We start from the raw sequence: 12801 nt of genomic DNA, 5'->3' as shown, positions 1-12801 counted from the left end.
AAGTAGCTGGGCCTACAGGCATGTGCCACCATGACCAGCTAATTTTTGTATTTTTAGTAGAAACGGGGTTTCCCCGTGTTGGCCAAGATGGTCTTGATCTCTTGACCTCGTGATCCGCCCACCTCGGCCTCCCAAAGTGCTGGGATTACAGGCGTGAGCCACCGTGCTCAGCCTGTGTGCAGGTAACTTTTAAGTAAGTCTGGTTTTGCTTAATTCCAGGCTCTCTTGCCTGTCCTCTGCACGTGTGCACAGGTTTACAGTCAGCCAGTGATGTGTGAAAAACGTGGGCCTCTCCAATTTTTCCTACACATATTTGTACGGAGAGCTTATGAAGGCCCCTATGACTACTTTATTTTCCAGATTTTCCTGGTAAATTTCTGGCTGATCTACCAATCTGCTGCTTGCCCCAAGCTTGATTGTAACCTCAGGCTAGCTGAGCTGCTGGTCTTCCCTTGTTTGTTTGCCACCTAGATTGCTACTGTTATTGACAACGCTGCTGGATGTGGGGTTTTTATCACATTGTGCCCAAATCAAGTCATTCTTCCCTGGCTGCTCCTTTTCATGCCTTTTCTCATCTTGGTTGAACTACCTTATGGACTAAGCTGGGAGTAAGGGATGGGAGAAGCCTAGGCAGGAATGACACACAGACTCCCGCTGCTCATACGTGAAATTCAGTTGTTTGTTTGTTTGTTCTATGAATAGCCACTTCTCATTGTAGTGTATGCCTTTGATTGATTTTCAGAGCCCTGATTGGTTATTTTTGACAATGTGTTCTATATCGTCACTGCTTTGGAGAGAGGAGCTGAGGAACTACTCCTTCCACCATACTGGAAGTCCCACCTCTGCGTCAGCCATTTTTAATCATTCCTCATCTGATTCTGATGTGAAACCAGGGTTGAGAATCTGCGCTAGGGTTTGTTACAGGAGAATAAATCTTTTTTTTTTTTCTTTTTCTATTTTTTTGTGACGCTGTCTCCCTCTGTCACCCAGGCTGGAGGGTAGTGGCACCATCTCAGTTCACTGCAACCTCCCTGTCCTGGGTTCAAGCAATTCTCTGCCTCAGCCTCCTGAGTAGCTGGGATTCTAGGTGCCCGCGACCATGCCCAGCTAAGTTTTGTATATTTAGTAGAGACGGGGTTTCACCATCTTGGCCAGGCTGGTCTTGAACTCCTGACCTCGTGATCCACTGCCTCGGCCTCCCAAAGTGCTAGGATTACAGGTGTGAGCCACTGTGCCTGGTCATAAATCTTTATTTCACTTTATTCAATAAACATTTATTGAGTTGTGTCAGGCACTGGGCACAGTGCTGAGGATATAAAGATCACTGAGACCATCCCTCTTCTCAGGTAGTCACAGGCAGTGGGAAAGACAGAGAAACCAATAATGCAGCCTAACCCTGAGCACATAAGGATAGGTGATGCTGGCTTTGGGAGCACAGTCAGCGGAGACAGTGCCCACAGTTCATCCTTTCTCTGAAACATGCTGATAGGCTGTCAGAATGTTTTCAGAAAGTAACATAGCCATTACGCACATATACACTTCCCATTATCATGAATACATTTATTCATCCTAGTAAACCTGGAACAATTTCACCAAATTATATGGTGATTATAAACATAACTTTAAGGGGCCAGCATTTTATTTTATGTTCAGTTTAATGACTGTTTTTGTGCTTTATTTTTAGCTGTAACTGATGATTTCATAACTTCAATTTAGGTGAATAAATTCAGGAACAACGAATCAACATCAAAGTCATCATGGACAGTATGACATGGTTTTATGGTCCCCAAACTGGGGAGTCCACAAAGGCAAGCCACTGGGGTATAGAATGAAATAGTAACACTTCTTTTTTTTTTTTTTGAGACGGAGTCTCGCTCTGTTGCCCGGGCTGGAGTGCAGTGGTGTGATCTTGGCTCACTGCAAATTCTGCCTCCTGGGTTCATGCCATTCTCCTGCCTCAGCCTCCCAAGTAGCTGGGACTACAGGTGCCCGCCACCATGCCCGGCTATTTTTTTTTTTTTTTTGTATTTTTTAGTGGAGACGGAGTTTCACAGTGTTAGTCAGGATGGTTTCGATCTCCTGACCTCGTGATCCGCCTGCCTCAGCCTCCCAAAGTGCTGGGGTTACAGGCGTGAGCCACTGCACCCCACTGTAACATTTCTTTTTTTTAAAAAAAAAATCAAATGTGGTCTTTAGCTTTTTTCTATTGATTGAATGTTTCATAAAATGAGACTATTTATACAGTGGTATATGGATAGAACTTATAAATAAACATATGTAGGTAGTATGCCCCCAATTTTTTCAATTAAGTGTACTCGATCATAAAAGTTGGAGATCCCAGCATTTTGGGAGGCCGAGGGAGGCAGATCACCTGAAATCAGGAGTTTGAGACCAGCCTGGCCAACATGGCAAAACTCTGTCTCTACTAAAAAGTACAAAAATTAGCCGGGCGTGGTGGTGTGTGCCTGTAACCCCAGCTATTCAGGAGGCTGAGGCAGGAGAATTGTTTAAACTCGGGAGGCAGAGGTTGCAGTGAGCCGAGATCGCGCCATTGCACTCCAGCCTGGGCGACAGAGTGAGACTCCGTCTCAAAAAAACACGTTGGAGATGACTGGTATAGTGAAAGAACACTAACCTGAAAATCAAGAAGAGATGAGTGCCAGTCCCGGTTCACCACCGACTCACTGTGTGAGCATGGGTGGGTTACAAGCGTTCTCCAGGCTTTTCTTTCCACATCTGTCAAATCAAGGGCCTGGTATAAATATCCCCGAGTCCACTTTTAGCTCTCAAATTCTATAAATGGTTTTGTTCTTGCTTTTCCTGTTATGAAGTTGAACAAACAGGGGGTTATAATATTTTCTCTTCAGTATTTGAATTAGATGCAGGTGTAAGTCTACTTCTGAGTTCCTGGAATATTTCCAGAGAGTACATGTTGTACCTTGGCTACGTCTCTTCCCTGTGGTGCTACCAGTCATAGATGTATGTGATAATGTCCTATACACCAGGATATGTATTTAAAATCTCTTAACTGTAGACATATTAACAAGGACTAGCATAATTAGTGGGGAGTACAAAAAGATGTACCTAGATGCAGATATAGTTACAGGCTCATAGATACCTGTGCACACACACAATGTACCCTTGCCTTTTGCTTAATTTGATTGCTTTCATCAAAATTCAGAAAGCTTCAAGATTTAAGCTAAGCACATTAAAAAACACTACATCTAGTTTTAATAGGTAAAGACGGACACCAATCCATATGTATTAAGTTTGGTAACTACTCAGAAGTAAGTTATTGGCTTATTTTCAAAATTTAAATACATAAAAGCCCAAGGGGTTAGCAAGCCCTTATTTAGCTCTTTGATTTAAGATCAAAGAAATTTAAAATCTACATATTATATGTAACTCCTCTAGAAACATTTTTCAACTTTAAAATGTGATAGAGTAAGATGTTGGACTTCAGAGGTCATGGATCATGACAAAATAGACTATGGATGTTTTACTTAAGATAATTATGCTTATGATAATAGTCACTTTCTTCAAAGTTTGTGTCTCTCTGATTTAGTTTTGTTTGCTAGCCTCAATAAATAAATGTCTTAGCATTACTAAATCATCAGTTCGCATTGTATTTTAACATCTAGTTCTTCATATACTCTTTATTAGAAATCAAAGTCTTGAAGAAATATTAGCATAATAAAAGTGGAGATGTTGCATTCTCTAAGCAGTACTGTATAACAGATAGCATTATAATGCTTTTTAAAAATTCTTCTGTTCCAAATGAAATACGAAGTGGAAGCTGATGAAAGGGCCATGAGTCTTTAGCATAAAGTTCAACTATTAAAAAGTCAGCTCCTACATCGGAAGGACATACAAGAAAAAAAAAAAACAGCTCCTGTGATTTACTTGTGAGAATGGAATACTCATATTATGGCACATTCTATGTAATAAATGCATTATTTTAAGAATTTGTCTTAAAGGATAAATGACAGAAAAAGGAGCAATGCAATGAAAAGAATACGAAATCATAGCTATTTTGATGTATATAAATGTCAAAAAATAATGAGCTCATGAGAATCTGACTGTAGCCACTAGAATGGGAGTAAAGAGAGAAAAGCAAAAGCAGAAAAACAGAGAAATTAGAATCCAACTATTCGAAACGGGGGAAAAATGAAACTCTTAAGACCCATAATTATTTTATTTTGGATGGTAATGGAATAAAGAGGTGAGGGAAAATACCACTTTAAACTTAGACCTGTATAAGCACAGCCTGTACTTCGTGACCTGCCGGAGTATAGAATGCAGTCATTTTGCTGCTGCCCTGGACAGCCGGCCAGGAACAAATGTCACCCTGGCTTCCAGTTGGTAACCAATCCACAAGCTTGAATTCAAAGTTCTAACCTTTAGTTTTAATGCTGATCATAGAAAAAGAGATAGATATTCACCTCTGGGGGAGGGGGTAGATAGTGGGGAAGGAAGAGTTAGGCCATTTCCATGAGACCTCCTGGGAGGATTCAAGGTGCCGCTGCCTGCCCTGCATGTCAAAGCCCTGTGCTACTTGTTTTCTCGCATCATCATATATCTATTTTGTACCATGTGTATGCTTGACCTCTCTTCTGCTTTGGATTAGGTAATCCCTTTTGCTTTTTCAAATGATTTTCGAAGATTAGGAAATGGTCAAGGTTTGGGAGGTTTTTCTATTTCAACTGGGCAGCTTGGCTTTTCCCATGACATAATACCCCTCTTCACCTTGTCTTTAGAGATTCTCTAGACCGGGGGCTTCTAAAAAACTATTAACTTTCTTTTTTAAGAATAGTTTCAAATTTACAAAATGATGACGAGGATAGTACAGAAGAGTTCCTATGCAGACCCCTATTGTTAACAGCTTTCCTTACTGTGTAGATCAGGGACTTTTAGCCCCGAGTTCACGGATTGACTTCAGGGAGTCCATGAACTCGTAAAGTTTATGCCAAATTGTATATGTTTGTATGAGAATGCATTTCATTTCATTCAAGAACTATACGAATTAACACTATTTTCATTTCATCAATCCCTTTTCTCTGCTATCTCTGCTCTCATGTTTTCCACTTCCCTAGTCATTTTTTTGGTTTATTAGAACACTAACTGCCTCCAAGTGCACATTTACACCAGTGTGCATAGGAAGACAGAACTGACCAAAGGCTTCTTTATCACACTCTTGTGAATCACTGAGTCAATCGGCATCATGTGTTCACATAAAATATATGAACTCTATTATTTAATAAGCCCCACATCCCTTCAAAGGCAGGAGGCACCTATAATACATAAAGGTCTCAGTGTAAATCAAGGGTTCTACATCAGAATGGATCTATCTAGAAAAGTGTGCATTTTAAATAAGCTCCCAAAAGAATTTGGATGCACCATGTATCAAAACCATTTATATAGTCTGCCTAAATTTCCAACATGACATTAACACAAAAGGGCATTTAGAACTCTCATAAAAGCATCACTGTTTTCCCTTGAAACTTTAAGTGGGGGAAAAAGCCATGAAATTACTGTAGCCATAAAATTATTGTCACTATTTTTATTTTCTGTCTCTATAGAGTCTGTTATTTGAAATCTTTCTAACTCTACTTTGATTCTAAAGATAAAAGATAATTGTAACATTAGAGATCTAGGATTTGGTAACATTTCTCTGCAGTTAAAACTTCCTGTATCAGTATTTTGAATGTTGTAAATGCCTTTTTTTGTTATTATTATCTGATGTTAGGTGGTTTATTTCAGACTTACAGATTCCAGTCTACTGTTAGATGATTACTCATCCAAGTTGAGCCCCAAACCAAAGAGAGCCAAGCACAGCCTTCTGTCTGGAGAAGAGAAAGAAAATTTGCCCAGTGACTACATGGTACCCATTTTCTCGGGACGGTGAGTGTGCTTTTTCTTCCTGGCTTTAATTATTAAGAAGTATATAGTAAGTGCTATAGGAATAGCAGATTATAGTCATAATTGCTGTGGACAGATTATAGAAATAGCCGCTAACATTTATTGAGCACTTGTCAGATTATAGTAAAAGCAGCTAACCTTTTATTAAGCACTTACTATATACTGATTAAGATCTGAGGAAGCTCAGAACCATGCACTGAGAGAGACGTGTTAATTATGTTAAAAGGGATTTCCTTTTCAGAAATTTTGCCATTACGTAGGATGGCTACATGACAAACAAGAATGATCAGAACTTAATGCTGCTTATAAAACTAGCTGGAATGGAAAGTGGATCCTGGGATGCTAGTGATTGGACAGGACAGCCAGAGTAAAAAGAAAGTTTCAAAACTATAAAATGTTGGGTGCATTTTTATTACTCTGTGTGTGTGTGTGTGTGTGTGTATATATATATATATATATATATATTTATGTATCTGAGATAGGGTCTCACTCTGCTACCCAGGCTGGAATGCAGTGGCAGAAACACAGCTCACTGCAGCCTCAACCTCCCAGACTCAGGCAATCCTCCTACTTCAACCTCCCGAGTAGCTGGGACCACAGGCACGAGCCACCACGGCCAGCTAATTTAAAAAAAAAAATTATTTTTAGAGATGGGGTCTCACTATATCGCCCAGGTTGGTCTTGAACTCCTGGGTTCAAGTGATCTTCCCTGCTTGGCCTCCCAAAGTGCTTGAATTATAGGCATGAGCCACCACACCTGGCCTGGGTGAACTTTAAAAAAAACCCAAGATGACACGTTTAGATAGCTGAAAAATATCTTGGTTATCAATGTGGTTTTAATTATTATTCACTGGGGGAAAAAAATCTCATCATAATATGAATGCCTTGTTCAATGGGAAATAGATTGCTATTTACTTTGAGGAAAACTTCAAACAAAATAATCACTAAATCACAAGTCTGTGTGATGCCAATTTTCTATCTTTGTTACATAACATTATTTTTGAGCATCAATAATATTCAAAGGAATCTTGAAAGGAGACTTGTCCTGAACACCAAGATTAAAGCTCAACAGGAACTTTCTGGCTCATCTCCTGTTTACTTCTCTTTGAACACAGAGTTATTCCCATAGCTCAGGTGACGCTCAAAGTGAGGCCATCCTCTAAGAGCAAATGTCATGGAAAAGTAGATCCTCTTGGAAGTCAGGAAATAATTTGGTTGTGATTGATGGTGACCTACATCTGTTGCCTGTGTTTTTCTTTCCATTGCCCTCTGACCGTTCCTTTCTGACTTGTGTCAGAGGCTAATGTCATAATTGCTCTGAACCCAATTAGGAAGATAAAGGAATAAATAACATTCTATTTTTAGCTTTTTAGCTGATAACTTTGTTCTCTCTGATTTTTTTAAGTGACTTTCCAGACAAACATGCTTTCGCTGCTAAGTATGCATGTCTAGCCATTTGTCCTCTTCACAGTAGCTTAATGTAACTCGCATTCTTTATAAGTGATGGTAGGCTAGAGGGGTAAAGTCTTTTGTCTCCGGTATTTTTCCCACTCTGTTTCAAAACATCATTTTAAAACCACATCAGCTTAACACTAGCCTACGTGACATGACTCCATCTGGCAGGGCACGAAATGAAGCTTCTTACTCCTGACATCTTCTCCCTGCTCTGTCCACACCAAACTATTTGTCTCTTCCGGGCCAGTCTCAGGAAGTGATCATTTACCAAATAAACTGATAAAAGAAGATGTGAGGCCAGGCGTGGTGGCTCTCGCCTGTAATCCCAGCACTTTGGGAGGCCAAGGTGGGCGGATCACAAGGTCAGGAGATTGAGACCATCCTGGCTAACACGGTGAAACCCTGTCTCTACTAAAAATACAAAAAAATTAGCCAGGCGTGGTGGCAGGCACCTGTAATCCCAGCCACTCGGGAGGCTGAGGCAGGAGAATCACTTGAACCTGGGAGGTGGAGGTTGCAGTGAGCCCAGATCGCGCCACTGCACTCCAGCCTAGGAAACAGAGTGAGACTCCTCTCAAAAAAAAAGAAAAAAAAGATGTGAATAAAAATTGATTTTCTAGGCTTTATTTCTAGTTCTCCATTATACCTTATATGGTGTCATCACCTATACTCTATTACTGTGTTGAAAATAACATTTCACAACGGTTTTGGCAGTATTCACAATCTAAGAAGAGGATGGAAAAGAAATGAACATTTGTTGAGTGTCTATTATTATTTGCTGGGACTCATGCAAGGTGCTTTATATAAACTGTTTTGCTAAATTATCCATACAACCCTGCAGAGATATTAATACATCAATGTTTTAGACAAGGAAATCATGGCAGAGTGACTTGCTGAAAGCTGCATGCCTGGGAGGGAAAGAATTGAAAGTCCTACGTAGGCCTGGTCAATGCAGTGGACATGCCCTCTGCACTCACAGTTTGCTTCTGGAAAACACCATTTCCTCTGCATGGCACCTGAAAATTCCACTTATATTCTAATAAATTGAGTAAACTTTCTGTCAGCAAGAGATTTTGAATTGAGACTGTCACAGATTCGCAGAGTACTAGGAGATTTTAAATTTAGTTTTACTTTGTAGTAGTATACTTTTGTCAACATGTTAGCCTCACAGTTTTACTTTTGTGTCCAGATTATAGAAGGGTTATCACTGATAAATCCCGACTTTTACTTAAAGGGGAATATCCCTACTGCCCTGGGTCTAACATACTTTTTAAGTGTAGTTGAGTTCTCGTGTAAAATAATTACAGGGTTTTTTTTTCGAAGTTTGGCTTCTTTGTAAATGGAAAAGGCAAGGAGGCTATCACTTCATTTGGCCCTCTAGAGCTGTGCCAACCTATCCAGTATCGGTAGTAATGAGAACTTAAACATAAAGTTCTCTTACTTGGAGCCTGGGGCAAGACTAGCATTGAATATGATCCATCATTACATGAATTGAAACAGATCACAAAGCTCATTTCACATCTCCCTATTGTATGTTGACTTCTATAGAGAATTCCAAGCAAATTCTCCATAGTTTGTTTTGTATTCAGTTAGTAATTCATTCACTTCCTATCTTGTTCAAAAAAGAATGAGAAGTCATTATGTGAGGACACTAAACTAAAAATCTTTCATCTTCCTCCTCCCCCCAAATAATAATGGACATATCACTAACATCCATAGTAGGGATTATCTTATTAATATTTACAGAGAGAGAGGAAAAAACTTAAAATTTACTACATTTAGTCAGAAACAACATGGACTCATCTCGTCTGCCAGATGTTTTAGGATAGTCCCTGAGAAACGCTAAACTTGGTAAATGTGGACTATTATTCCTCAGCAAGCAACATAGATTTAGATGCTAGGAACTTGCTAACACAATGGCAGCATTTGCTTACATCCTGAAGCAATCATTCTTGGAATGTATAATTCTGACATAAGAGGTCTAAGGAGACTCAATTTCAAGAGAATCTTCCATATAATCAATACACTCTTTCACTAAAACATATGAGGGGCTTTACAACAAAAGGCATTGAAATACGTTAAAATAATTCAAATATTTTTAAACAACATGAATAAATCACAGCACAGATTCTGTCATAAACTGCCACAGTAGACTTTGAACTTGAGATGTTACCACTCCCTTACTACTGTCATCAATTATGAATAATGAGTCACATTTATAAATGTCACCAGTTCCATCGCAAGTTGGATAATTTCTTAGTATATACTATATATAGGTACACACATAGTATATGCACACACAACATATATTATCTTAGAAAGAAACCCAGTAGGCATAAGGAACCTCATGTAAATTCAGAACTTATTCATACTGCAACAACTCCAGGCAATGTATTACATCAGCAAAGTGACAGAATCCAGATCAAGCTCCTACTCATGTATGAGGGTCACAGGCAAACAAACTAGATCTCATTTGACAATACGGCTTTTCTGGAAAGGAACCATAGTCTTTTATTGTAAACAAAATCATGTTTAAACACACTAAGACAATCCGTGAGACGACCTTGGGCAAGTTATCTAACTTCTCTGAACCTCGTTACCATATATCTAAAACAGAAATAATAATTTATCTTGGCTGGGCATGGTGGCTCACGACTGTAATCCCAGCACTTTGGGAGGCCAAGGCTGGTGGATCACCTGAGGTCAGGAGTTCGAGACCAGCCTGGCCAACATGGTGAAACCCTGTTTCTACTAAAATTACAAAATATTAGCTGGGCATGGTAGCAGAAGCCTGTAATCCCAGCTACTTGGGAGGCTGAGGCAGGAGAATTGCTTGAACCCAGGAGGCCGAGGTTGCAGTGAGCTGAGATTGAACCATTGCACTCCAGCCTGGGCAACAAGAGCGAGACTCCGTCTCAAAAAAAAAGTTTATCTCATAGGGTTTATATGGGGGTGAAACAAGATCATGTATGTGAAAAGCACCAGGGCCATCATAGATGTTATTATTACTGTTATCATTATTGTTGTTATTGGTTAAGGCGAGGAACACTTCTGTACGTGAAGCGTCAGCTTCTGATTTACCTGCTTTTTCCATACGGGTTTTCTTTTGGTGCAGGACACAGTGTCTGAGGTGTGGTACTTTGAGCTTAGTAAAAATTACTTAATCTTATCACTGCTATCCACAACATCTACATTTTGCCATTATTGTGTTTTAGTCAAAAGCATGTCAGTGGAATTACAGATACAGAAGAAGAAAGAATTAAAGAAGCTGCTGCTTATATAGCCCAGAGGAATCTTCTTGCTAGTGAGGAAGGAATCACAACATCTAAACAGTCCACGGCATCTAAGCAGTCCACAGCATCTAAGCAGTCCACGGTATCCAAGCAGTCCACAGCATCCAGGCAGTCCACGGCATCCAAGCAGTCCATGGTTTCCAAACAGGCCACGTCCACTCTTCAACAGGAAGAAACTTTTGAAAAGAAGTCAAGGAAAGTTGCGATTCGAGAAAAGGCAGAACGCCTGTCCCTGAGGAAAACGGTAAGAAAAGACAGTTTAACGTAACTTACAAAGGTGGAAATGCATATCATAAGGTGTGTGTGTGTGTGTGTGTGTAGATATAGATGGATTTGTTTTTCTTTTTTTTTTCGAGATGGAGTCTCACTCTGTCCCCCAGTTTGGAGTGCAGTGGCACAATCTCAGCTCACTGCAGCCTCCGCCTCCCGGGTTCAAGCGATTCTCCTGCCTCAGCCTCTCAAGTAGCTGGGATTACAGGCATGTGCCACCACACCCGGCTAATTTTTTTTTTTTTTTTTTTTTTTAGTGGAGATGGGGTTTCGCCATGTTGACAAGGTTGGTCTCAAACTCCTGACCTCAAGTGATCCGCCCACCTCAGCTTCCCCAAATGCTGGGATTACAAGCATGAGCTACTGCACATGGCTGATTTGTTTCAAATGAAGAATATGTGATCTTTTGGAGAAGCAAAACATAAGAAAACAAGGAGAAAGACATTAAAATATTAATATGTAGGTCAAATAAAGCAAACAATAGTTTTAAACTCCATGGAATTTTAGGTTTTAAGGAAATGAAAGACTTTAAAGAGCCTTAAGAAATCCACCTTAGAGGAGTATTTTACTCCTGTAAGTAAAATACTCCTGTAAGTAAAATACTCCTCTATGTAAAATATGGCCAGATAAAGTGGCTCACTTCTGTAATCCCAATTTTGGGAGGCCAAGGCAGGAGAATTACTTGAGGTCAGGAGTTCGAGATCAGCCTAGCCAACATGGTGAAACCCCATGTCTACTAAAAATATAAAAATTGGCCAGGCATGGTGGTGAGTGCCTGTAATCCCAGCTACTCGGGAGGCTGAGGCACGAGAATTGCATGAACCTGGGAGGAAGAGGCTGCGGTGAGCCAGGTTGCACCAGTGTACTCCAGCCCGGGCCAAAAAAAAAAAAGAAAAAAAAAAAAAGAAAAAGAAATCAAAGATGTTGCTTAAGCTTAGAATGTTAAATGTCAAATAACTACCTTTGTTCTTAAAAGGGAGAAGGGAGTGCATTTTCTGTAAACAAAGTTAAGCTTCCAAATGGAAAAATAAAACTTTTGGCTTCTACTTGTTATTTTACCACCAAAAGTCACTCTGATTTAGTGGTATTTTGGTAATATGTTTGCGTATTTGTTATTTCAGTTAGAAGAAACCGAGGCATATCATGCCAAGTTGAATGAAGACCATCTTCTCCACGCTCCCGAGTTTATCATTAAACCTCGTTCCCACACGGTCTGGGAGAAGGAGAATGTAAAACTGCACTGCTCCATAGCAGGCTGGCCGGAACCTCGTGTCACGTGGTATGTTATCTTTATGAAAACTAACAGAATTCATTACACAAAGTTAAGTTCACCTCTAGTGGAAACACACAGAACAACCATATGCAAGAGTCAGTGAAGACATCTGTAAGACTGTGTAGGTTTTCAAAAGAGTGAAGAAGGGTATTGAGATGAATTTGTATGTATGGGAAGAAAAAACAGTCTTGTGTATATATGCTACGTGATAATACTCTATAATCCTATTATACAAATGGGTCTTTATTTTATATGAAGTATTGCATTTTATTCAACATATATACTTACCAAACATATCTCTATAACTGCTATGGATGATAAAAGTTAGGTAAAAAATAGCTTCCATCAATGAACTTCACACAGCAGGGCAGGATTTTGTGATCGGAAGCAATGCTGCCTTTTACAAAATAACTAAAACTCCTATCTCTACCCCTCATATGAGCTGAGGCCTTAATGTGCCTGCCTTCCTTCCTTCCTTCCTTCCTTCCTTCCTTCCTCTCTCCCTCCTTCCTTTCTCTCTCTCTCTTTTCTTTTCTCTTTCTTTCTTTCTTTCTTTCTTTCTTTCTTTCTTTCTTTCTTTCTTTCTTTCTT

At 39.7% G+C, this 12801-nt stretch overlaps 1 protein-coding gene across 1 annotated transcript in view; it reads left to right on the top strand.

Annotated features, from left to right (window-relative positions):
* MYOM1 (myomesin 1) overlaps positions 1-12801 on the top strand; it is a 161534-nt gene that overhangs the window by 26765 nt on the left and 121968 nt on the right. The window contains exons 6-8 of the mRNA XM_023228515.1: positions 5761-5901; positions 10590-10911; positions 12059-12216. Coding sequence (XP_023084283.1) covers positions 5761-5901; positions 10590-10911; positions 12059-12216 — 621 coding nt within the window. The remainder of the gene's footprint in view (positions 1-5760; positions 5902-10589; positions 10912-12058; positions 12217-12801) is intronic.

Source organism: Piliocolobus tephrosceles, chromosome 18, assembly GCF_002776525.5.
Source record: "Piliocolobus tephrosceles isolate RC106 chromosome 18, ASM277652v3, whole genome shotgun sequence".
In the NCBI taxonomy this organism is placed as follows: Eukaryota; Metazoa; Chordata; class Mammalia; order Primates; family Cercopithecidae; genus Piliocolobus; species Piliocolobus tephrosceles.
This window is presented reverse-complemented; position numbering and strand designations above follow the sequence as displayed.